The sequence below is a fragment of the Lutjanus erythropterus genome, chromosome 13 (genome assembly GCF_056507025.1).
Source record: "Lutjanus erythropterus isolate fLutEry1 chromosome 13, fLutEry1.hap2, whole genome shotgun sequence".
NCBI lineage: Eukaryota > Metazoa > Chordata > Actinopteri > Lutjaniformes > Lutjanidae > Lutjanus > Lutjanus erythropterus.
Window position 1 is genome coordinate 14,009,702 of NC_139329.1, and position 26,937 is coordinate 14,036,638.

The 26,937-nt window shown below is 41.1% G+C and overlaps 1 protein-coding gene across 1 annotated transcript in view; it reads right to left on the reverse strand.

Annotated features, from left to right (window-relative positions):
• Nucleotides 1–403: 403 nt before the first annotated feature.
• Nucleotides 404–26,937, reverse strand: part of mrpl23 (mitochondrial ribosomal protein L23) — a 48,779-nt gene continuing 22,245 nt past the window's right edge. The window contains exons 4-5 of the mRNA XM_084734900.1: nucleotides 26,109–26,182; nucleotides 404–1,418 (exon numbers count right to left, since the gene is read on the reverse strand). Coding sequence (XP_084591026.1) covers nucleotides 1,254–1,418; nucleotides 26,109–26,182 — 239 coding nt within the window. The 3' untranslated portion in view covers nucleotides 404–1,253. The remainder of the gene's footprint in view (nucleotides 1,419–26,108; nucleotides 26,183–26,937) is intronic.

Sequence of the window (26,937 nt, forward strand, 5' to 3'; positions counted from 1 at the left end):
GGCAGCAGACAATGGGCCAACAGGATCAATATTGACATTCTCCTTAGTGATAGCTGAGTTGGCTGGGTGAGGTCAGGGACTGGACCTTTGTATTAGCCAGCCAGCATTAGTGGTCACGGCTGGGGGACACTTACTGTAACCTTGGCCTCTCAGCATAATGGAGGGTCTGAGCGTGCCCAGGAGAGGTCCCTCCCCTTTATGGGCCTTCTTACCGTAAGAGAGCTCAGTCCTCAAGTGGCCCGATTCAAAACACAGATCATTACTTTGTCAAAACAGCTACCAGACCACGCTGGCACACGCGTGGGCCAGCTTGTGTGGCGAGCAGCGTCTCGAAGTGCCAGTTGTTGAGCGCAGCAGCCGTGGGAGATGAGGCGGAGGAATTCACAAGAAGAAGTAAGCAGAGCGCTTTTGGACAAGTGACCGTTTATTAGTTCTCATTCCAACAGCACTTACAATTAGACAGATTTGCTGGCTCGTCTGGCTTTGCTAGGCAAACACACACACACACACACACACACACACACACACACACACACACACACACACACACACACACACACACACACAAACACTGGGTACAATCTTCTCAGAGTTATGGCAGGAGGTGCTACCACAAAATAATAAAACACTCCAGCAAATTCCATATCGTTGCTTTGCTGAAACAACATCTCAATTGTTGTTTACCTAAAGTGGTCAATTAATCCAAGGCAAACTCATAAAAGAGGAAAGGATGTGGGTTGTCCAGGTAGTCGGATCCAGCTGGCGCAGAGTCAGGGCTACTAGGGATACCACAATATACCACTCCCCAGCATGGTGAAGGGAAGAGGATTGTGGGAGAGGGGCAAGGAAACAGACGAGAAGGAAAGGAAACTCCTGAGGAGAGAGGAGTAAAAGGAGGAGGAGGTCGAACGGGATGAGTGGGAGGAGGAAGGAGAGGAGGTCATCCGAGGTGATGGAGATTCTGTATAGTGGGCTGGTTTCACGATGGAGCCGGGCCACTCTCCTCCTCCTCCTCCTGTGATTCTGTTCTGGCTCGGGTTACTGGACTGAAGCCTCACAAACTCACACACCAAACACATGTCTCCAGTCTCGCACACACATGCTCATTCTTCTTTACTACACACTCGTGAGTATTTTCTTACAGAAATAGAAGTGACATCACAACAGTCGCGTTGTAAATCAAATACATGTTGCTCCCAGTGAAACACCCACGCACACATAACGAGCGCAGAGTTCCCGGTCAGTGGGCTGTCTCAGAGTCCGAACCACTCGGTGACCCCTCCTCTCCTGGGGTCAAGTTTCTGCCTCTGCTTCTCGTCCTCCATGAACTTCTCCTGCATCTCTTCCATGGAGCCCTCCGCCGCCGTCCGGTCTTTTTCCGGGAAGATGTCAGGGAAGGTGAACGTCTGGCCCTGGGCCTGGGATGCATTAAAAAAAAATAGAAAAAGAAAAAAAAGCAGAATGAGTAAAGAAAACATGGAGCTCCTACTGAATAATAAGAGGAATTAGTTGTTTGTTTTCTACTTCATGAAGCAAGTTTTTGTGTAACAAAATGAAAAAAACGTGTCAAACTGCAGTTTTCTTTCCTTTGCAGAGATGAGGACTGAGATGCTGATTTGGAATTCAGGACACTGGTTCTCCCTCTATACTCCTCTCCCAGTTACACAAACGCTCTCTTTCTCTCTGGCATTCAATTTCTCCAACTCTCTCCCACATTTAATCTCTCATCTCTCTCCATTTCTCTGGTCTTGATTTATTCAGAGGGATGGTATCCATTATTTATTCCATACCAACCCATCTCTGGCCATGGCTAATGCATCACTGGCCCAACCATAGTCTGTGTCAGGCTGCCGTAGAGAGTACAGTACAGTACACACACACACACACACACACACACACACACACACACACACACACACACACACACACACACACACACACACACACGTGAACATGCACGCACGCACACACGCCTGCACGCCCACACACAAAAAAATAACAGGTCAGTGGGTGCAGGCATGCACACATATCCATAGCCTATCCCTCTCAGCCTCTCCCATGGACACCTGGCAACAAGAATGCACTGTTATCAGTCTCAACTGGAGCCAAATCATCGCTGTCCTTAAATGACTCAACAACACATAAAGCCGGATCGTAACTTCTCATAATGAAACTGTCCTTACGTGTGTCATTTTTATCACTGTTTGGATTTTGAACAAACTGCTAATCCTCTCAAATGTTCCCAAAGTGATTAATGGTTACTAAGATTGTAGTTTACAACAAACAACAGCTGACGAACAGTCATGTCTGTATGTGACTCACAGTCTTCTGAATGATTTTATATAGAGGCCTACCACCATAAAATGAGTTGCTTCCCTGAACACAATTGTCAATCAACTATTCTGTTTAAATATGTGAAATATTTTGTTTGGGGTCAGTGTGTAGGCGTTAAGGAATGGTCTGGCTCTGATGTGAACGTTACTTTGTCTGTCTCCAACCCCCAAAATACCAAGAGAAACATGCATATAATTACCACATAGCATGGTTTAATTCCCAAAGGGAGAGACAACATGAAGCTCGCTAAGCCAAGGATACATAATGGAGCTGGCCGGGTCTACTCCAAAACATGTTCCCCCAGAAACAACCTACAGCAGAGGTTCCGGTGTCATTACTGTATGTTTAGACATGTGCATGTATAAATTTGTGCAGATGTGCAGATGCATGTGTGCATGTTATATATACGTGGTAAAGATTTTGAAGGAATTTAATAAAAGGTATTAAGTGTATCTTTTGGCAAAATTAAAGTTATAACTACACTGAAATGTACTACTCTGGCAAAGATTTTTTTTTTTAGTTAATTTAATTAATCGGCAAATCATGGTACTTGAAAATGTTAAGACATGATATAACAAAAAGAAGGACAAATCAAAAGAAAAAAATAAAGAAAAGACAAAACATAAAACTGAAAGGATCTCTTAAGTATTTAAAAAAAAATGATTTACAGTACCAATACAACTGAAATATACATATGACAGGTATATAAAAACAGGAGTTTTTATATACTCTTCACTTAAACAAATCTTTTCCCATTTCCTGCTATGCTGTTCTGCTTTATAATGGTTTGCAGCAATCACTCTTTCCCAAAGAAACTGGTTTTACCATGTACTTTTTAGGAAACATAAGTTCAGATTAGTTCTTGATTGAGCTTTAAACCTGACAGAATAATAACAATTAATAATTTCCAGTTAGAAACATGCTGTCTATTTTTACAGAGGATCAGACAGGACTGACAGAGAGCTGAACATTATGATGTCACAGTGAAGTTGACCTTTGACCTTCAAATACACAATGTCATCACATCATTTTATCCTGACTGTAATTTTGTCATAATTAGCATATAAATTCTTCAGTTATGGCCAAAAAATGTGTTTTATGAGGTAACATGTCCTTGACCTTCAAACTTAGTTTATCCTTCCAAGCAGACATTTGTCAAAATGTTACTGAGAAATCATCTTCACAAGAACAGGACAGACAGATGGACGGATGGACAAATAACCAGAAAACATAATGCCTCCGGCCCCGACGCAGAGGTATAAAAACAGCAATGTAAGACAAAATGAGGACTGGATGCTCAGCAAACTTGGTTCTTGGTTGGAACTTGGTTAGAGCTTTATCACACACATTTAGAAACTATGTTATGAGAGGCTGCATACTTCAATCATACCAATAAACACAGAAATCATGTTACATTTTCAATTCAACCAGGTTAAAGGGGGGAAAACGATTTTTAAAAGGAGCAGACTTCCTTGTGACTCTTTTTTCCTCTAGTTTTATCTGCCTGTGCATCAGAGATTTTGTGGTGCTACCTGATACTGTTCACAGCAGAGACATGTAAAACTGACAATGTGGACCACTGAGTAGGATTTAGTTGCATCTGGCGGTGAGCTTGCAGACTGCAAACACCTCACATCTCTGTGTAGGAGCACCTATGGTGACCGTGACACCCTGCAACAAGAGGACCCGCTCCCTCTGTAGATATAGACATCTCATTCTAAGGTAAAAAAAAAACAAAAAACAAAAACAATTCTTATTTTTAGGTGATTAAACACTAATGAAAACATATAAGATTAAATTAAATGTCTGCCATATTCTGTCAATAAATAAAAATCCTACACCCTGGACCTTTAAAGTACAGACACACACACACAACCCCCCCACCCCCCCAAAATAATAAAACAGTACAACAAGTACATAATGCTCACTCAGAATGGTATTTTTAATTCCAGTTTCCACCATCATCACCATTTTCCATCTACTTTTTTTTAATAATTAAGTTTTGAAAACTGTCACTGGTTTCTTTAAAAATAAATCACAACAAATTGGCTTTTTAGCTAAAAAACAATGGGTCCAAATAAGCCACAGTCTAATTAATTTTTATTTGTTGGAGACCGCAGTCCACCTTCCACCAGTATTTCTTAGTGACTGATTAATTCTAATTTTAACTTTCCAGTGAAAAACAAGGACACCCTGGTGGGACAAGACTGGCTGGCTTTTAGCCTACAAAGAGGTCATTGCTTTAAGATATTAACCACAACCCAGTCTGTATGTATGTGAACGACAGCCGAGCCTTACATGTCCAATATGACAATACTAGCATGACCAGGCATCTAGCTACATCCAAAACACAACTATTATGGAAACTACTATTTTGGTATGATACTTTACACAGACTTGAATTCATGTTTCTGTCTAAAACCTGGCCATTTGAGTCTAAACTCTCTGATACCAGCTTTGGGGAGCAGCTAGAGCAAAACATGCACAACCTTCAATCAAAAGAAAAGCCACCCTGTTCTTGTGTTCCTGTCTTGTGGCAACGCCTGTACTGCAAACTACAGGAGGTTTTCTAGTGAGTGCAGTAATGCAGGAGGACAGACAAGAGTGCAGACCCACTGAGGAAGAGAGGGCCTAGTGAGGCACAGGCAGAAGGCTGCCAAACGCCAGAGAAGCACCTGGAAACCAACTGCGATGCCAAGACCCTCGGTGTCTTTCTGCACTCGTGGACTCTGCCATCGAGGAACGCAGAATCCAGAACAAAAACACTGGACCAGGCCAAGGGAAGTTTGCTGCAGGAGCATGAGGAGGAGACGAAGGAGGCAGCAGGGAGAAAGTTGTGAGGTAGTGACTGGGAGAAGAGGAAGAGGGAAGCCGGGGTGACGGAGGAAGGGGTCTACCACAGGACTATAAACACCAGACCTGGCAACGGGATGAACAATGAAGCCCTGAGCCAAAACAAGACTTCACCCAACTTGAACCAAACGTTGTCGCATGACAATTCCCAGTTATACGGAGCAGCCCTGGACACCTTGTGTATACACACAGCGAAGATTAATACCGGCTTCAGAGAGCGCGATTCACAAAAACAACAAAGCCCTGAGATTGAAATCAACAAAGCGCTGAGACTCGTTACACAAGTCTTATTGTTGGCAGCAGGCCGCACCTTGTGTGTGTGTGTGTGTGTGTGTGTGTGTGTGTGTCTATGTGTGTGCGCACGCGTGTGTCAAGCGTCTGCTGGACACATTTCCGCAGTGAGAGAAAGTGCTGGCAGCAAGCATTCATATTTTTGTTTGAAATATATACATCGCACCACAGCAGAGGCAGACCCCATGTCCCCTCGGTCTCTATGTGCTCCAAGCCAAAACGATTCTTTCCTGTGTGTCTGTCTGCCTCTCTCTACTTGTGTATTTGTGTGTGTGTAAGAGAGAGGGAGTGTGTGTATGAGTGCATACTGAGTGATTTATGGAGAAGACCGCGGCCTGGCCAAAAAGGACAAAAGTGGAGAAAGACAGTCAGGCATTATGCGCCTCCGAGGGTTTTCTTTCTGTTACCTACTACGCTTCCTAGACGACAAATTGTAGGCGTGGATGTTTTCCCTCAATCTGCCATCGTCTTCACTCTGCTCCCAATTGAATCAAGCTGCCATCCAGGAATATTGGGACGAGGCCCCATGCTGCTAGTGATGTAAACATACTCCTCTTACGCACATGAACAACCCATTACACCCACAGTTTCCCTCTCAATGGGAAAAGAAGGAGAAACACTGGGGGGTTAAGAGGGGAAGGGAAATGTTGTCATTGACTCACTACCAGCCCGTCTCACTTTCCCCATCTGTGTGTATGTGTATGTTTCCTTATTAATCTCTAATTCAATGGCTTGTTCTGTTCCAAAAAGTGTGTTTTAAAGGTGTTGGTTTGCCTTTTGCTTTTCAATAATGTACCACCTTTGAAATACATTTTCAGAACCCACTGACCAGTGCAAAACATTTTTTTGGCCAAATGCCAGGGCAGCAAGGCTATCAGATAAACAAAAAGATTTTAAGTCCACAGAAATAATGAAATGAATTTAACTTAAGGGTAAGCATGATTTTATTTTTATTAAATTTGTTCCTAATTTAGCGCAGGGGCACTGGTAGTCAGAGGTCAGTCTATATAATGACATACTAAATAGTGTAGTGTTTAATGAGTTAGTATCTCAAAATAAAAAAATGCAGGTCATTATTTCAACAAAGTTTCTCATAATGACCTGCAGGGCCTTTTTGTTTCGTCACATTGGTGACAGTGAGCTTCCATAGAGAAAGACAGCGCATCCAACAGCGCAATGAAAAGGAGACGAGTAAATACAATACTGATCCGGCTGTTTGTCACTGTTAAAAGAGCTTGCAGTGCAAACCACAGAATTCAGTATCATCAGGCTTCATGGTCAAAGAAAGTTTATATCACGCCGACACTTCTGTCCATAGTCACACACTCCCTTTCGCACACGTCTTTCGTCTTTCCTGACCGCTCTCTCTCTGCTCCAAGTCGAACCTAAATAGTCCGGTTTTGCAGCAGTTCATTCCAGACTGTAAGTCTCACCCACCACTGATCATGTGTATACTGTTTCACTTCTAGTGTTGCCATATCATAATCTCAAAAGACACTGGTGTCTGAAACAGAGAAATCATTTGGTGCAGTGTGGGCGGGGCATCAAGGCCACCGTAACCGCAGGGCATATTATTTCTTTCTTTGTGTTTTTAGCTGTACTACTGCAACTTCACAACATCAAATCCATTTTCTTGATTTTTTAAATAGCGAAATTGGCCTCCCACTCCAAGTGAACGTGATTGCATTTGTTGTTTTGTCCTTGTATGAGGTTGTCATACAGTTGACAGTTCTCAGCAGTTAATAACTGAAAAGAAGGAATAGTGAATATAAGATGTGGCTTACTAAAATTTACATTTACATTTATTCAACTCATAGTATAATTGTTTAAGGAATTATATCAAATTAAGATTTAAAAAAATATCTCAATACCTCTTGCAGTACTCCAAAGTACCCCTAAGGTTACCATTCAGAGATTGTTTATAGTTTGTGTAAGCCTCCAAATGTACTTTAGTGAACCTGGATTTGTGTGTGCGTGTGTGTATGTATGTATGTATGTGTGCTCATCTGAGAGTCATACAGAAACCCTAAGTAATCCTGTTTGCAGTCCCAGAGGGAAGGAAGGAAAGGGGAGAGTGAAAAGGGAGAAGACCAGGCGAAGGATGGAAAGAGAGACACAAAGGACAACTGTATTCTATCTGATTGACCTTTGCTTCTGATCTGTGACAAACTGAGCATGCAGTCGTAACTCAAAAACAGCCGCAGGGGGGAAAAAAAGGTCCTGGTGTGTGTTTGTCTGTGTAATAATTTCCCCTTAAGAGAAGAAAAAAATGGAAGAATGTTGGAAGAATGGACAAATGTGTGTCCGGCAACCTTGGAATGCGAGTGAAATCAATACAGGGAAAATGTGAAGGGGGTGACTCTTTTATTATTCATAAGCTTAGATTTAAGTATGAAATATGAAAGCCATAGTTGTTCTGGCTTGATGTGTTAAAATGTCTTTGATGAAAACAGGAAGGTGCTCGGTGCTTGAATAGAACATTATGGCACAGTCAGCAGCTGAGGACACAAAAGGCTGATTCAACCTGCTGTTCTGAGAGTTAAAACATACGGGACATGAAGTGGACCAGACTGGACCAGGACCAGACATCGCCGTGTGACAGATGAGATACACATCAGCATTTAACACTAGAAGTGCCAGAGCTCTGAATTCCAATCTCTCTTTCAATCTGTCATTATTAATACGCATTAATTCTGTTAGGATATCTTTCAAAAAATTAAGCAACACCAAAATGCAAAGTTTAACTATGTATTCATCGATATGCGTGCCATCGTAAACCATAATGACTGTAAATATTCACAGCAGTGTTTAAGGGTAATAAACATCACATTGTGGATTTACTCAGAACAAGAAACAATTAAATGTATTTTCTAGGATTCTAAAACATTTTATTTCAACATTTCTAGCAAATTTCCTCTTAGGACAATCACAGAAAAGAATCATTTCCTATGGGAAAAGGTCGGAAATGAACTGATCTAAAACATAAACATAGAGAAGCATACAACATAATGTAACGTATAAAAAAAAAACATTGTTATTTGTAGCTAACAAATATGATATGTGTTAAAATTTGAGAGCTCTCGCAAAAAATTTAAGTGAGTTGTAAGTGCTGAGACAAATTGTTACAACTCTCCCTGGTCTCCCCTACTTTATGGTCCTCAAATTCTTTCCTTCTCAATTATTCTACTGATCGAAGGACAATTTAGTCTAATTATTTGTATTTAATTTAGGAAATCATGCAAAAAGTAACAATATAACCACTACAATTTCTGTGTGGTCAATGTCACAGCGTATCAATGGAAAAGGTAGAACTGGTCATATTTTCTTGCCTTTTGTGTAATTTATATAAACATTTCAAATGAAAATACAAAAAGCTGTACGAAAAGGCAGGTACCAACAGCACTGTATTTTTAGTTCAAAGTTATTCCACCCCATAATTTGAAAATGGTCAAAATGACCGTCTTGGCCATTTTAGTGTTAAATGCCTCTGACTGGGCTGCACAGTAAGCACAGAGTAAGAACTACGCTACAAATCCGAAAATAGAAAACAAAAGGAGGCTTTCAAAGATGATTACTCAACTTCACTGTAGTAGGTTTGACTTCATTTTCCAATAACCTCGATCCACAGAATAGCCTTCATGGTATCAGATTTTATGTCCTCTGGAATGAAGTAAGTTTGGAGCAACATTTTATTACTTTGAAGACTGTTTAACAGCTGTAAAACTACTCTCGAGGTCAAACGGCGACTTCCATTCAAATAATCTAGACAATTTAAGAATCAAATCCATCAGAAAATGCATTCTAACCACCTTTTACGAGCAGGGATCAGCCTTTCTTTTGTGCTTTCTCAAAACTTCAAGCACCTAGAGTTATTGTGAAGCTAAATAAGATGTGACTGAGGGGTGCGGGCCAAGTACACTGACTTCTTGGACGACCACCCTTGACCGAATTAAAAAACAGAGCAGCTCTCAATATGGTCAATCTAGACTGAAAAGGCGGTGTCTGAAAACGTGAAGCTGAGCCATTTACACCGGCCTTGAGAGACTGTCAGACAAACTACATATCCCTTTTTTTTTATTTGATGAGGGACAACCCAGGAGGCATCATAAGATAGAGCCATTCACAAAGCAGTCAATTTAAAAAAAAAAAAAAAAAAAAAATCAACCAGATGTTGGTGGTTGCCATTAGAGTACAGCTAAAACTGGCCCGCACGCTGAAATGGCGAGGTGTTGACGACGCGGTGGGAACTCTCATGAGGCTGTGGCTCATGTGGCTGCGGTGGCAATGTGGTGGTGTGGTGGGGTAAACTGTAGCAAAACTCAGAGACATCTTGAGCACTGGTGGTGGTGTGTGTGTGTGTGTGTGTGTGTGTGCGTGTGTGTGTGTTAGTGAGAGAGAGACAGAGAGGTGTTCACATTGCAGTATCTATTTTGACCGCACGGTAGGAGAGCCTGGCAGACTACAGAGGGAGAGACCACAGTGATGAGGTTACCAGGATTAGAGCTGAGGGCAGCCCCCTGCTGAGTGTGTGGGATCTGTGTGTGTGTGTGTGTGTGTGTGTGTGTGTGTGTGTGTGTGTGTGTGTGTATGTGTGTGTGTGTGTGTGTGTGTGTGTGTGTGTGTGTGTGTGTGTGTGTGTGTGTAAACTATGGCTGGGATATAGCCGAAAAATGTATTATGATAAAATGTGTCATTCTCAACTTTTAATAACTTATCTTTAATAAAGATTAGGAGAAATAAAGTTTGAAGTTAACTAAGCACTTTATTTATGAAGGCACACAAGTAATACCCTTATTAGACTTAGTATTGTCACAACACTGGAATTTTTCATTTTGATGAAAGACCTTCAAAAATATTGATTTTCTCTATCATTTTTGATACCATGGGGAAAACTCGAGTCAACATTGAGGGCATAAAATTTTAGATTTTTATTAAACGATAAATAGATCAAATGAGCAAATAAGAAAGTCACCAGAGGAAGACAGCACTCTGAGCAAATGACAAGAGACAAGACTGTGTGGGCATCGCAGCATCAACTCACTGTCGGAGAAAAGAGAGGGCAAGAAAGTGCAGCTGGTACCAGAGTATCCAGACCGCAAAAATGAGTACTGAAAGCATCTAAAATATTCAGTATTGATATTGATATTAATGGATATATTAATCTGACAACACCAAACAGACTTTAAAAAAACTGCAATCCTGGGAACTAACAATTTTCCATTGTTAATTAACCTGGTGCTTATTTTCTCTATTAACTGATTACTTCTTTGGTCTATATTATAGCAGATATTCAGTTTACTGTCATAGCGGAAAATATTCACATATGAGGAGCTGAAATAAAAAAAAAAGATATTGCTTTTTCATCATAAAATTACTCAAACTGATTAATTGTTTATCAAAATAGTTGGAGATGCATTTAATTGTTGACAGTTAATAAATAAAGAGATTAATTGTTGCAGCTTTAAAGCTGATCTTTTTTATTAACATGTTCCTTCATGTTCCTCTGCACTAATTTACTCCACACTGTATCTGTGTCGTGTATCAACGGTGCAACTGAACAACACACCTGCAAAATCACTGGATGTTTGCATGTCACTCCTAGCATGCTCCATTATCAAGGGATATGATTGGCTGTTTATGAGACAAGTATCCATCATGTGCTTTCATGGCATGTTTTCATGAAGTGTCTGTTGTCAATACATACCACTTTTGTTTTACTGTATAAACCCTAGCACTGAGCGTGCATAATGCTCATTTTTCAGGAACTCATGCAGGTGTACACCAACAGCTGTCACCCCTTACTAACGGGAAGTGATCATAATGAGCAAGTGATCAGATTGTTTCAGTTTTTCCCAATAAGGACGTCCTCATCTGCTCTGTGCGTCAGTATAGAGGTTAAGCAGTGTGTCGCTTGCTTGAAGAAATCCTCACCCTGATTTTATTTTTCTATTATTCACACACTTGTTAAAATGTGTAAATATATTATGGTAATTTCTTTGTGTTGCATTCTGTTTCTATGTAAAGTGCTATATAAAATCTGATTGAGTGATTGATCTACAGAGTGAGAAATCAACAGCCGTCATTGTGAAATTGCTTGTAGTTTATCTAGACATTTTTTCATCACATGGTTTTGCTCGCTCGCTGTATGTTAGGAAGCAGTGTGAAGCTACTCAGCTAGAGGAAATAGCATTTCCTATACTCTTCCCAAACAGGCTCCAGGAGCCTCAATGTGGATTTTAAAAGGTGTGATCACACCTTTGTGAGTGTTCTCTTTGGTCTCAACTTCCACACGAAATTGTTGCATTTTTCTTTTCGGTTCATTTAAGTTCACACTGCCCAATTACAAGTGAACTGGGGCTTGTAAACGAAAGTCAGATGGACTCACAAGTAGCTTGTTTATAGGACAGAGTTTTGGCAACCTGTCATCCTTCAAGATTACAGATTTTGGCAGCCAAGTAACATAAGGAAAAAAACAATCTGATTACAGTTCCTTTACATTTAAATAAGCATCAGGGACTTGTCTGAACTTTTTGACATAATTTAGCATCTCTGGTCTTCAAACCAGATAAGGCGGAAATAGCTGACTAAAGTGATGTGTACAGGCTGTGGTTTGCCCTTGGTTCATTTTGTTATGCTCGGCTTTCCAAGCACGATTAACTGCTGGCTATCCGATGTCAACATCCGTCTCCTTGTACCCATAAAATTATATGAAAAAATGACCAAACAATGGACAACATGTTCATGGGAATGTTTTTGGGGCTGTTTCCTGTAGTTAGTTCAGATTATATTCCCTGTTCTAACAAACTGCACCAAGGTTCGTTTGGAAGTGAACCTATCAGGTTTGCTTTGAATTATACTGTTCTTTCTTGACCAAACCAACAGAGGTTCATAAATTTCCCCAGTGTGGGATCAATAAAGTTTATCTTCTCTGGGGAGAATGAAAGGTTTTTCACACTTGAGCCAACTGAAGACATCTTTCCCTGACCCAAGCCCATTTTTCCCAAAGAGTTATGTATCAGGCTTGGTGCAGTCTTACACAGTGGTCTTGTGGACACTCCAAAATGGTTCCAGGCAGATCTTCTGTTGTGCCATAACTTCCCCACCGAACGTCAAAAACAACCTACAACTTTCACATAGGACAGGAGGATAATTCCTTCCTGCTGTATAGACTTTTTCTGGAATTATACTGTGCATATCATCTCACTGTATTATAGTTATACACATCTTTGTCAAAATTAAGGATTCTAAGTCTAAAAACATAACTAACAAAATCAGCTACTTATTTTAATCTCAAGAAATGCGCAACAATGGAACTTAGTTCTTTGATTTTAACACCACTCTTTGTTCAGTGCACTGGAAAATATGATCAACACTGATCACTGTTGTAATATGAGACAAGATATCATCTTAGATCTAGGATATTGTTTTATCTTGATATGCCATAAGTGTTGTCTTTTCCTAGTTTTAAAGGTTGTTTTCTAGCTGTTCTATTATTTTCCTTTACCCACTTAGACATTATATCCACATTACAGATGATTATCATGATATTTACCAAAAAAATAACATCATGCTAATCGTCTAGCCCTAATCTACAACAATACATCATATTCTTTGAGATCAAGAATTACGGTATGTTATTATAGAGAAAATGTATACATCGAGATATATATCATTTATCATTGCATAGCCTAAATATATCTAGATATTATTTATAAGCCATGTCACCCATATTGATATTGGAAAATACTATCACCCAATAAACAATAAACAACATCACCCAGCCATATTGTCACAAATTTGAAAGAACAGTCATATTGTGATGCAATGGTCCTGTGTTGTGCAATATATTCATGGCCTGAATGGATCTGGATGGATTCTTGTGTATACTAACAAAACCACAGTAAAGACTCCCTCTTGGAAAGGATAAAAGACAAAAGCCTGAGTTTGCACTCAAGTATTTAGGCCAAATCTGCAAGTTTCCTAAAAAAAAGAAAAATAGTTACAGTGACTGTATTGTTCTGAACACGCTCCAACTGATCTTAGGCTCGATATCAACACCTACAAGGAATCCTGAGCCCATAATTCTGACCTTTACTCGATAGTTTCTCAGCTTAAAATTGTAATGTTTAGCAGAGTTTGTTTTTTTTTAATCTGAAACCACAGAGAGAAATAGTCGAAGAAAACTGGGAGAGGCAGGAAAGATGATGGAAGAGGGCAAAAGAGGGAAGAGATGCAGCCCGATGACTGTAAACAGCTCCTGCTGCCAGGCCCCTGGGTGGGCCACACATTCACTCTCACTTTATCTCATTGACACACAAACACACACGCACACACACTCTGCCCCTTTGTGCCTCTGTCCAGACCTCCTGGTACAAACCATTCCAGGAACAGACAAGTGAGAGACGGAGATGTAGACAGAGTGACGAGAAGGAAGGGTGAAGGGTGAAGATAGTCGATACCAAAAGATAAAAAAAAATGGACTTGTTTTTCTTCAGGAAAGATAGAGATGTAAGAATGATTCAATGGGAATATATGTAAAAAAAAAAAATACAGTAACATGAACTGCATTTTATCCTTGGTCAACCAGGTAAAATAGAGTCAGGTGAAGAAGTCAAACTGTTGAGATGTCATGAGAGTCTGAGAGTCATGTAGCAAAGTAACAGCGAGAGAAAAAAGCAAAGTGAAATCATCTCTCTGTAAAAGACAGATAAGTGGCAGTGAGAGTAGACCACTAACCAATAGCATCCTGCTGCGGGTTCATTCAGGGTCACGACCCTGGCCCTCCCTCCAATTACAATGACATCTCCTCCACAGCTCGGCAACAGCCAAATAGCTCGGTCAGCTTTGGCTTGCAGCAGGGTATGTTTGTGTGCATCTCCATGTCAGTCGTATTAATGGCTCTTACAATCCTATGGCCCACATTACAGAGACAGGCAATGTTTTGGACAATGTTTGCAGACAATGTTTTGTGTGCATAAATGTGTGCGTAAAACTTAAGGTTTTCTTCCATCACCCAGTGCTGGCTAAATAATCACTTCCTTGCCTTTAACTGGCAGCTACTTTTACACTTTTATATACAGTCATAAGATCAGATTTTGTGGGCAAATGCTGGAGTCTAAGGAAGGACATTCTGTTAATAGATCTTTTTTACTTTAACCAAATTTATTTAACTAATTCTCACAAGTATGCTATGTGATCTGCCAACACCGCAAATAAAAATATCAACAAATTACCGTTTATTTTTTAATTAAGCTGCTGTCATTTCATAGTTGGACCAAACACACAAGGCTGCAATGCACATGTTTGGTGAATGCAGCACTGGCGGACTCCGCCACTTCCAATAACTTCCAATAAAAAACACTATCAGGAGAAGTTATTACTGCATGTAAAAACATTGAAAGGCTATTGAAGAAAATATGCACACCATACATAGTTTAATTCAATGAAAATATTAAAGAATTCTAACTTTAAATACTGTTTATGTAATAATATACACCAATATAACTAAAATGAGTTCAGCCCAAAAATTTACAGTGCAAGAAGGCTTTTTTCTCATTTCACACGTTGAGCTTAGATTTATTGCTAGAGCCTTACACATCAGTTGAGCACAGTGAAAATAGGACAGGGTTCAATGGTGATTTTTTTTCTTTACTTGATCGGTCAGGCAAGTGGGTCAGAAATGTACTCACCCTAACTCAATTTTTACTTGCCCCTGTAAAAACTGTTTTATTTATTAGCAGTTATGAAACACCAACAACAACTTAAGTTGATTGTTATGTATAATCTAGGGCTGCAACATATATAAAATGTCAGAAAATGGAGAAAAACAAACAAACATGTTTGTTTGGCACAGACCCCATCAAATGTTTTTTCTTTTTTTTTTTTTTTTAAGTGTAAATGAAAGCAAAAATTATCATTCCCTCTATCTGTCAAAATAATCACATATCATAAATCTTTGTTTTACCATAGCATACAGTCCCAAGTGAAACATTTCAGTGTTTTAAATAGTTTTTTTAAAGTGCTGCACTGGACTGGTATTAGCCAGAACCTTGTCAGAGTACGAGTCCAAGTTGATATCACATTTGGTGTTGGCAGAGAAAGTTGGCTTGGTGCATCTGTGCAGGGTTTAACCCCTGGACTGCGAGTAAATTTGTGTTTCATAATTTTGTGGTAGATATTAACAATTATGGTATTGTTAATGAGGTCATAGACTGAGAAAAAGTACTTAAGATGCATCAAGATCCTAACTATCTTGAATTGTATCAATCTACGTGGTATCCAGAAATCCCCAGCCCGAGTAAGAACATGCTGTGTGGGACAAAGAGCAGGAGTCAGGCAGGTGGGGGAACAGCGGCTCTGGTGTCGACTGAAAATACTTCAAGATCTAACGCAGGGACCCTCCAGCATACTAGTTCAGGACGTCTAGTGATACATACGCAAATATTCTGCCCAGAGACAAACAGAGGGTGTGAGTGAGAAAGTGTGTGTGTGTGTGTGTGTGTGTGTGCGCGTGTATGTGTGTGTGTGTGTTAGTTTTCATGTCTGGGCATGTTCGCTCCCTGCCTGTGACTGGAGACACTGGACCCTGGTAACAGAGCTCTCAGGAAAAGATCATCACCATCTAAATACACACCCAGCCACCCACAAAGATGTCTACATCCATCTGGTCTTGAACTGGGCACAGGATAACAGGATAACAACGACAACAACACCAACAACGACAACAGTCAAGAATAAATCTGTCCATAGTAGCAATAATGACCAACAAACGCTGCAACATATCTGCGGTCGCCCACCTAACCTCAGTACCTTAAAGAGAAATCACACCTAAACCTCGCCGATCTCAGCCATCCACCCCCCTCACACACACATAAACAGCTGTTCACTATCATTATCCTCTCCATCTATGTCACCACCCCCCCAACTCCCACGATGTACCCCATTTCTCTCTCACCAACGCATGTAAACAACCCTCACCCCCCCCCCCCACCCCGATTTCAAGCATCCCCTCCATCCACCCCACCCCCCTCTCGGCCCCAGACCCAACTATCTAGGCTACCAAACACACACACACACACACACACAAACAGTTAGACCCTTGCACAAAAACACACACACTCCTATATGCACATGCAACATAAACATCCAGGCAATGCCCCTGCCCCCTCCCCAACTCTGAGGAATGTGAGGACCAGCTGGTGGAGAAAATAAAAAACGAAGAAGCATACCAAAACAGGAAATGCATCAGCAGGGGCCTATCAGAGGGCTTTATCAGGCCAGTGGCAGCCCCACTGAGAACCTGGGTGGCGCCGCATGCTGATTGGCTGATCAAAGTGGCAGCTGTGTCATTACAGGTCAGGAGGTCAGGGGTAATCAAGAAAGGTTACAAGCATGCGCAATCTTGCATGGGTGTGTGCGCAAGTCTGTGTGTGTGAGTGAGTGTGTGTGTTGCCATGGCTATCTAAATAAGGGGAACCTGGAGGAAATGTGGAAGGAAATGAGGGGGATGAGGGAAGATGCCGTGGACAGCGATAAAGCAAGAATCAATCGAAAGCGACAAAAGGAAAGATGGAGAGAGAGAGATGTAGAGATTAAGGCTGCAACTAACAATTGTTTTCATTGTCAGTTAATCTGGAGATTATTTTCTCGATTGATCATCAGTGATGATCAGTGATCAGTGTCTCCAAAGTCCAAGATGACATCCTCAAATGATATGTTTTGTGTCTTCTTGTCTCAGGAAACCAGAAAATATTCACATTTAAGAATCTAGAGACTTCTGACTTTTTTTCTGAAAAAAACTTAAACCGCTTGATTATAAAAATAGATATAGATTCATTTAATAATTGATTAATTGTTACAGTTCTAGTTGAGAGGAAAACAGATTGTATGAGTTCTCCAGATCTCTTCAGCTGAACTGTGCTTTTCATTTATTATTACATTACACATGATTTCTGTCCTGATCTGTTTCTCTTGATAAAAATCACCAGTGAACATTTGATGTGGCAATACATCTGCAGCACAGTCACATCATTAAAGCACATATCATCTGAACTGAATTGGGCTTAAAGAGTCAAACGTGTGAGAAAGAACACAACAGACAGCCTCGGCCAGAGCCATTCAAAAAAAGGTTCGCGTGTGAGATTCCAAACCGGATGGTTAAGACCCTGCTCAGTTCTCTATAATTCATGTTCTCTCTCCACTGAGCTCTTATGAAACCTACACGTACACACATGCACTCGCACACTGCCACACACACACACACACACACACACACACACACACACACACACACACACACACACACATACACACACACACATACACACACACACACACACACACAGGATTTTACTTCAGAGTGAATTTTCCAAATCAGGAGACACATAGGAAGATGGGGGGGCCTTTCAGCGAAGCTTGATTGCCAGGAAAAGCTTCTGCTTTTATTAGGCTCACCAGCAGCACACTTGCACGTGTGCGCACATATATATGTGTACACACACTAATTAGTGTATCAGCCCATTCCTTCCTTCCAAAGATTTATACGCCTAGAGTGCTGACAGATACATTTAAGTGACAGTGCAGCTGCATGACTTCGGATAAAAGGAGAATCATGATTTTCTCACTTTGAAATGAGATCTTCTCTCCCAGTTTCTAAAAACATCTCATAAAAATGTTGCCTCTGCAGTGTCACTGTGCATATATGAGCTCAATGGACATACTGATGTCATGGTGGTGGACCAAATAAGGTATTTGTACAGATAGAAGGAAGAGATTTTCTGTTAGATCATATTTTATTCTGTAGTGACTGTATACATTTGTGTTGTTTGTGTTGTGTGTATTGTTCCTTGACTGCCATCATCAAGTAAAATTCTCTGCCATTTGCTGTATGACTATGACAAGGGTCACATGACTGATAGGGGTCGTCACTGGTCACTTTTGAATAAATATTGAATATATTTAGGTATAAGGCAATTATTGTAGAAAATTACGGGGTTTTTTTAGGAGGCCAGGATATATAAAAAACATGACTTGTAAGGGCACAAAATGTGAGCATCATCTGACAGTGCAACGTGATCCCTATGAATTTATGATCTGGTGTTTGTGTGTTTTGTTCAAAATATTACTGATGTCCACAGTGGTTTGTTCACATTAAGCAAACAAGTTATATGAAGATACTTGTACATAATGATTATATACATAATGATTATTTTCAATTAAACATTTTTAAATAAATATACCAACAAGAAGTAACACCCTATGCTGTGAGAAATTTCAAATTTAAAGCAAAGTTATATTATCCAGTCCTTCTCTCATTTTGATTGTGTGCTTGCTTTGAATTGCATTACTGATTCACAGTATGTTCTGTATTCTAGGCTACTGAAAGGCAGCTGAAAATACAGAGGAAATATTGTCATGTAAGAATCACTAGTGGTAAGAACTAAAATGGCAATTTGATGAATCATACAGGCCTGTGAAAGAGAAAAATGAGGTAGAGACAGAGGAGAAGAGAGCACTGGGGGGAAAAGTGGCAGAAGTTAAAAATGTTAATTGGCGTGATAAGCAAGGGTGAGGCAGCACCGGGAAGGGAAGGAAGCAGAGCGACAGACAGACAGACAGACAGACCAGGCTGTGTGAGGAAAGCCTGTGTTTGCGTGACAAGGTGGAAAGGAGGAAGAGGGAGGGAAGGAGAGCGGGAACCATCAGGATCCAAATAGTTGAAAATAATAAAATTCCACACAGATAAGCAAGATTTCCCTCTCGGCCCAGCCGCCTGATTCAGCACCTCCAGCTCCAGAGAGCTGGGCTCAGGGCGGAGAACAGGAATGGGGGGTGGGGGGGGGGGGTCGCGGGGGGTTTGAAGCCCCCTGTCCTGTACCCCTCTTCACCGCCACCCCCTCAGCCTGGCCAGATACACACAGTCACATAAATACACACAACCCTAGAGGGTCTATTGTTAAGCAACAAGGAGTCAATAACAGATAGGAGATGAAGGGAGGCGAGAGGAGCTGTGCAGCAAAACGTTGCCATCTAGTGTCAGTCAAACAAAGAAGCGAGCCAGACTTGGCCACAGCTTCCCACTCATAATCACTCTCAATACAGCTGTTTCTTTCTCTCCCTCCTTTTCAGCTGTGTCACAACTCCTCCATGTTTGCCACTCAGTCTGTTTGTTTGTCTCCCTCTCTCTCGCTCACTCTCCCCAGTCTCTTTCACTGCGAGTGATGATGCCTTCCCCCGTGGATGGAGCGGGGGTGGAGAAAGCGACAGAAAGAAACACGGGAAATGAGCAATTTGAATGAAGCTACCACTTATTCTACAACTGTTGGTCCAACCCCATATCTTGTTTTGTTCTGTGGTTGTCGGGTCGGGACATTGCTCTGGGGCACCACTGAGCAATCTGACTGGTGCAACTGGTTTGCTGCACTGCTGTCAGTGACCGAGACCCTGCAGAGAAACCATGACACCTTATTTACTGCTTTTAGGAAAACTTGGCCACCAGGCACACAAACAACAATAAAGAGCTATTAGTGGTATGTGTGTGTGTGTGTGTGTGTGTGTGTGTGTGTGTGTGTGTGTGTGTGTGTGTGAGAAAGTGCTTTGCTTTTAATTCATGCAAATGTGTCCACAAGAATAGAACGTTTGAAAGACAAAATTACCATTTTCATAAACATAAACTTAAGACATGGCTTAAAGCTAACCAAACATGCAATCATGAGTAGTCTTACTGCTTCACCTTTGGCAGTGCTTTTGCATACTTTTATTGTTTTTATCTCTGTACTTTTGTGACATATTTATGTATTGTATTGTGCTGTATTACTTGTTGAAGCACTGTAAAAATTATGTCAGGTATTCATTTGTTATAACCTGTTAAAGGACTATGGATGAAAATCAGCTTCTCAGCTCATCTCGGCACATTTATGAGAATGAAGAGTAAAGTGCAGTATTGATTAATGTGTCCCCTGTAAACAAACAAACAAACATTTCCGGACCTCATTAGAAAAATTATGAATTTTAAGGTTCAAATCTGTTTGTGACTGTTGTTGTAAACACAATCTCCTAAATGCACAATATGTACATTCTGTCACTAGGTGTCTCTGTCATTAACAAAACAATAAAACAGATGTTTGATGGTGTGAATTGTGAAGGAAGCACAGGAACTGTTATCTTTACTTTCAAACAACCACCATAGCTGATCAAAATTTGACATGGAAGAGGTAATATTTAAGTTTCATTCAAGTTATGTTAAGTCACGTGCCGACTTCATTCCTCACTCTCTGACGTATTCAACATATCCTCTTTTGCCGTAAGTTATAGCAACTAGCGACTAGCTGGCAATGGCTAGCTGAAAACATTACATCGAATAAATTATGGATTTTTCTGTGTTTGAACATTTTGAATAATGTAAGTACACAAATTAACTAAATTACAATGTCTAGTGTTTTTAGACATTTTAAAGCATAAATGTTATATATTACAGCTCAAAAATGTACAAGACAACACGAATGTGACTTTCAGACAAAAATGACCACACTGAGCTTATGTCATATTTTAATTTGTGGAAATCACAGTTTTATTAAACTAAAAGCATTTAAGATCTGTGTAAATGGGACTTCTCAGACATGCAGAACTAAATCGTGACTACTACCAAAATAGTGACAGCATTGGTTTATGTATAAACAAAACTAGCTGCTTCTGCTTCATGACAACTAAAGGTCGGCATCGTGACAACACCTTGGACCATCTGTGTGCCTGCTCTCCCTTCTGCTGCAGAGTTTTCACTCATCATCTACTTTCACTACTTTCGCCCTTATGCAGACTCTCCTCTGACTGTATGAAGTGAGCTTTTGTCTGCAGATAAACTCTATTGAATGGAGCTTGTGTGGGATTTGGTGCAACCACACCCCACAAAAGGACGGATTTATATGACGATGCTTGCAGACTCCTAGCGAGCCTGGATGACTGTTGATGCACACGGACCTCTAATCTCTGTGCGATGTTATTACGTGTACACAGTGTCAACAACAGTTAACTGGTGTGGATTATTATGCTAAATGGTTGCAATCCCACAGGTGCCTGGACGTGCCATGCAGTGCCCAACACGTACAGAACACAAATTGCTCCTCCTCCCTTCTGACCTCCTCTGAAAACAACTCGAGGAAAATGTCTGAGATTCCTTTCTGTACACAGATACCATCACAGGCTTTCAAGGAAATTATGGTGAACCTTCACTTACCAGCTAACAAACCTCTCCTGGTCAAGAAAAAACATTAGAAAATTAAGTTAGAAATATGTTCCAAATGGAATTTTTAACTATTTTCAAAATGTTCCTTCTAACAACAGGAAAACGAATCAAATTAATGAATGAAATCAAAGTTATTTTTCAAAATCCAGTAAACACGGTGTCAAATGAACAATCTGACCAGTTGTAGACAATCTGCTGATTGAACATCGTTACTTTTACAGGGTGAATTTGACATTTACAGCACAATGTGGCACTAAACTGGATCATTCAGAAATGCTCAGACTGGTCAGGCATCCCATTCATATATTCACAGCGTCACCCTCCGGGAGCTTTCAACATGCACTCTGAGCACTCAGCCTACTGAAGTGCTGCAGCTGGCACCAGCCAGCAAAGCTCGCTTGCAAACTAGCTGCCACTCCAAAGAGAGAAAATAACTCCTCCTCTGACCAAAACTCACCACAGCCTTTTCATTTACATGCCAGGCAGAGAGTACTTTATCGTAAATGTTTGACTGACAATAACGGTGCCGAACAATGACTGAAAACATTCAAAACTGACTATAATTTCAGGACTGGAGTGCTCTCTCTTTTAGGAAAAGCACAAGATTGGGTTTACGGAGGTTTCAAATGGAAGAAAGGTTTAACTGGAAATGGTGGCACAGTGCACTTCAGCTGTGAGATGGGCCAAGAGAATTTAATGAGGGTAAACCACAGGGTCTGACATGCATTATGAACATGATCGGCTGCAAAAACAAGCCTTCTTCTCTACCAGGCACATTCAAGTCAAGTTTGAAAGAGGATTTGCTGCAAAAATATTGCAGGTTTTCTTGATAATAAAGGTCATGTGACTTGCTGAGTAAATACTAAAATATTCTTAAAAACAGGAAAATGTAGGGAACCAGACAAGAAATGTAATCACACCTACTGTGCATTAAGTAATGTCTACAACAGAGGTCAAGAAGTGCAATGCAGGATTGTATTTTCCAACATGAGCCCTTTACAACATCAAATAGACGGAACAGTATGAGTTGACTGCGAAAATGTGAAACAAGTGTTACCCCGAGCGTACGAGCGTAGCGACTAGAGTTAGCCCTTTTAGACTCAGCTAGTCGTTGCGGTGCATGAAAGCAGTCTGACTCTATACACACACCAGTCCCACTGATGTGCAGCCAGACCTAAAAGCAGTCTGATAGACTCAAGATTTTTCATTTTCTACTGCTGTTTTTGTCACCCCACCACCAGCGCACCACACACACACACACACACACACACACACACAGCCTTTTTCCCCTCCCCAATAGCTTTGCCCCGTCTCTGGACCTCCCTGCTCTGGCATGACTCCATCATGCCCTTAGTCACCTCTCTCCTGTGTGAGCCCCTCACGCACACACATACACACTTTCCCACACACAGTGCACATTTCACACATGCAGACACTATCTCTTCCCCCGTTACTGGGGTCCCCCCTAAGCCTGAGGAAAATGGCCGTCACGGAACCCCGCTAACGGGAGGCCTCCCCCCGACCACAAACCAAGAGTAAGGAATGAGAGAGGGAGAGCGTATTACTGCTGCAATATTAGCTGATGGGGGGAGGGGGGAGGGTAGAATGGGGGGACCGCGGTGTGAGCATCGACCCACAGAACACTCTCCCACATGTGGAGTCAATTAGGAACAATCTTGTTTTCTACCCACCGCTGCAAAAGAAAGGAGGGTTTTCTGGGGCTGTGCGTGTGTGAGTTTGTGAGTGTGTGTGTGCGTACACAAGAGGGAGAGTGAGGTAGGAAAGGGAGTTGAGAGAGCATGTTTTTTCCAAAAACCTGCCAGAGAAATAGGCCGGATATTCGGTTTTATATCAAGCCATTTTAAGCACGATGAGCCTGCATCCCAGTGTTTCTTTACCGTCAAATGAGCATGACTCTAGCAAACCGCGACGTGATTGCGACTACAAAGCGAATGACATTCAAGGAAAACATCAGTCCTCTAGGGCTCGGCATGCATGAATGATGCACACATGTCACAGATGAGTGTGCGTGTGTGTCTGTGTGCTGTTCCGCATCCTCACACCTATCATCGTCGTGTGCATCTGGTGAGACAGAAGCATCACTACTGACTCCAGTGGGAATTCCAGACAGCACACAAAATCACAGGCCACTTCCTTGGTGTCAGACGAGAGGAAGTCTCCCCTTTTAAAAGATTCATGGCTGCTTCAAGTATGTATCCTCTTTCAAATTGTCGTGTTTAGACAATTTTCATTATTCATCCGTTTCAAGATTGATGGATCCCAGTCAGGTGGGCGGCACGGCGTAAACAAGCGTCTACACCGCTGTTGATTTATCTGGGCAAGATCAAAACGGCAGGCACAAAACAAAGGCCCCTTGCTTTTCACATCTGCATCAAAGGCGCATTAAAACAGTGACTTTTTTGACATTTTGGGGGAGGTTTGTTTGATTTCAAAGAGTAACAGACTTCAAACATTAGCAAGACGTGCAGGGAATGGGCCTTCCTGACCCAAAGCTCACCTCAAACACAGGTGTGAAGGCAACAGCCGTGATGCAACAAGGGAGTCTGGGCTGTCACATCAACATCGGGAGTGTCCCCTCAGACTGCACACACGCTAAGTGCACATGATTGCTCACAATCCATCCATGGCACAAGCAAAGAAAGGAGAGCTAGACCAGATGATAACCATATCTCAATATTTCCTGTAATAAGTCTGGCATGTAACCAAAGACGACCTTTCACCCCCAGGCCCTGCAAGAGCCCAGACTGCTGCTTTCTCAAGAGGGCAGCTAGAGTGCGTGAACTGCACAAGAGAGAGATGCAAGGTAGAGCTGTGTGATTTGTGTGCATGGGAGGCTTTCTCTTGAGAACAGAGAATAACATTTTAAATGGCAGGTAAAGGAACAGTGTGTGTCTTAAATTCAACTGGCTGTTACATTACAAACACAGATTCACTTTTCAGACCACCACTTGTTAATGTTTATGCTCCTAACTGGGGTGTTGAAGACTTAATAAAGAAAATGATCTACAATATCCTACTCTTATTTAATAGTCGGAGGAATTCTGAATTGTTTACTCAACCTTCGTTTGGATGGATGAAGCCCTGCTTCAAAACCTCTGTGGAAAATGGCAAAAACTCTGTCATCTTTATGGATCAAGTTGGATGTATTGATCCCTTTAGGTCCAAGACCCCCATCAGCGAGACATTCTCTTTCTATTTGCATAGCCGGCAGTCCTGTCCTGGATTATTTTTTAGCTGCAACCAGCAGCTCTATATGTTGCTCCATTGGTCGGTCGTTACACAAAAAGGTTTTACTCAAGAGGGCTGAAATTTGGTATGGAGGTCAAGTGCGTGTTTGTTTGGCTAAAAGGCGTGTGGCTATGGGAGTGGCCTATCACAAAAAAGTGCATAACTTCCAAATGGATTCACAGACTCAGACAAGATTTAATGGAACAGTTGGTATAAAAAGGTGTATAACTTCTAAATGGATTAGCATAACGTGGCCAAACTCAATAGCTGTCTGCCATATACTCTTGTGGATGGCATCATTTAGCCCCGCCCCTTATAGTTTAGTCACACCCTTTGGGGCACTTGTAGTAATCATCAATAGACTAAGTAGTGTTCATTTTTCATTGGCGACAGTTTGCCTCACCCCCTATACTTTAGCCAAGCCCTCTTCCATAAGTCATGAGTCGATTGTCAAGGGGATTTGCCGAAGGCATTATTGAATCTGATAGAGACCCTTTTCCCACTGGTGTGACTTAGTCTCACTCCTTATACTGAAATTGACAAACAGCTACAACATGCTCTTGGATTTCATCAAATCCAGCTGAGCATATGTCACAGATATATTTCTGAGGATTTGACAGTAATGTCATCTAAACTTACTGCTATGTTTCAAAAATTTTTACTGATGGGATCAATTAAAGCTATGCAAAGGATGTAACTTGCATGTAACTTTTATGCATGTGCATACATTGATGTTCATTCTTATCGTTTGTCTCTTCATAACTGTTTATGTGTGTGTGTCGGAGAGCTCACCTTCAAAAGGCCACCCACCCTTCACCGCTCTATGGGTAAACATCAACTAACCTGTCTCACCAAGTCTCCCCTTCACAAAACAGTCCAACACACAAAAGGTGAAGCCTCAGGGCCCCCAAAATGCCCTTTCCCCAGGGTGTTATGTTTTATAATATTGTCTCCACAATCATAAAAAAAACAGGGGTCTGGGTGTTCAACAGACAGGGAGAAAGTTAATGTGGAGAGAGCTCCACCTCCCACTGTGTATTGGACAGGAGTCAATGAACTAATGCTACTCAAAGAACACACCAACTAAAAAAGACTGAGAGTAGGAGACTGAGTGTGTGTGTTTGTGTTTGTGTCTTCTCACCAGCTGAACGTAGGCTACTTTATAGTCAGGCTGCTTAACCCTCTGGTTTAGGTGATTCCTCTTCTTGTTGGAGCCTGAAAAACAGAAAGAACAGCAGGTACTGCATTTGTTCGCAAACAAGAATGACTGAACATGAAGAAATTCTGGTTACGAGACAGCAGACAGATGACAGAGTGATGATGATCACATTTATGAACATGGTGAGAGTAGGGTAGGGCAAAGTAATGACATACTGTAAAGACACTGGAAATTTGTCAACTGGTAGAGACTTTCAGGGCTCCAAACTTACTTTTTCTCTGCAATCCTGAAAACAATTTCAACCATCTCACAGAAAGTGTAAAGTGTTCCAAAATCAAAATGCTGTTCATTTTTTTTTTATTATCATCCATATTTGTTGGTTGTTAGTGGCATAATAAAAAACAGAATAAACAACATAAAAAAACAATTACAATTATTTATTTGTAGCAAAATGTTTTAAAAGTTATACATATCACAAATATGAATATAAATATCACAATCTTATGATCTATTTATAATTAATTTCTTAAGACTCTATGCCACACAGCACTGTCACAAAAATGTTTGAATTAAGTAGGTGTCAGGCTGAGTAGCCAGCCAGTGACAGTAACAAAAATGAAAGCATGAGACAACGCACTCGGTGATCGCTCAGATCAGTTCATCATTTGTTAGGCAATAGTTACAAACACAAGCTAGATAATACCAAAATCCCTTTTGTCCCAGAGACATCCTGGAGAAGATCTCTAAACTTTGCTATACTGTTTCCACTGGGGTAGCTTGCATTTTAAAATCTCGAGTTGTATTGGATCTT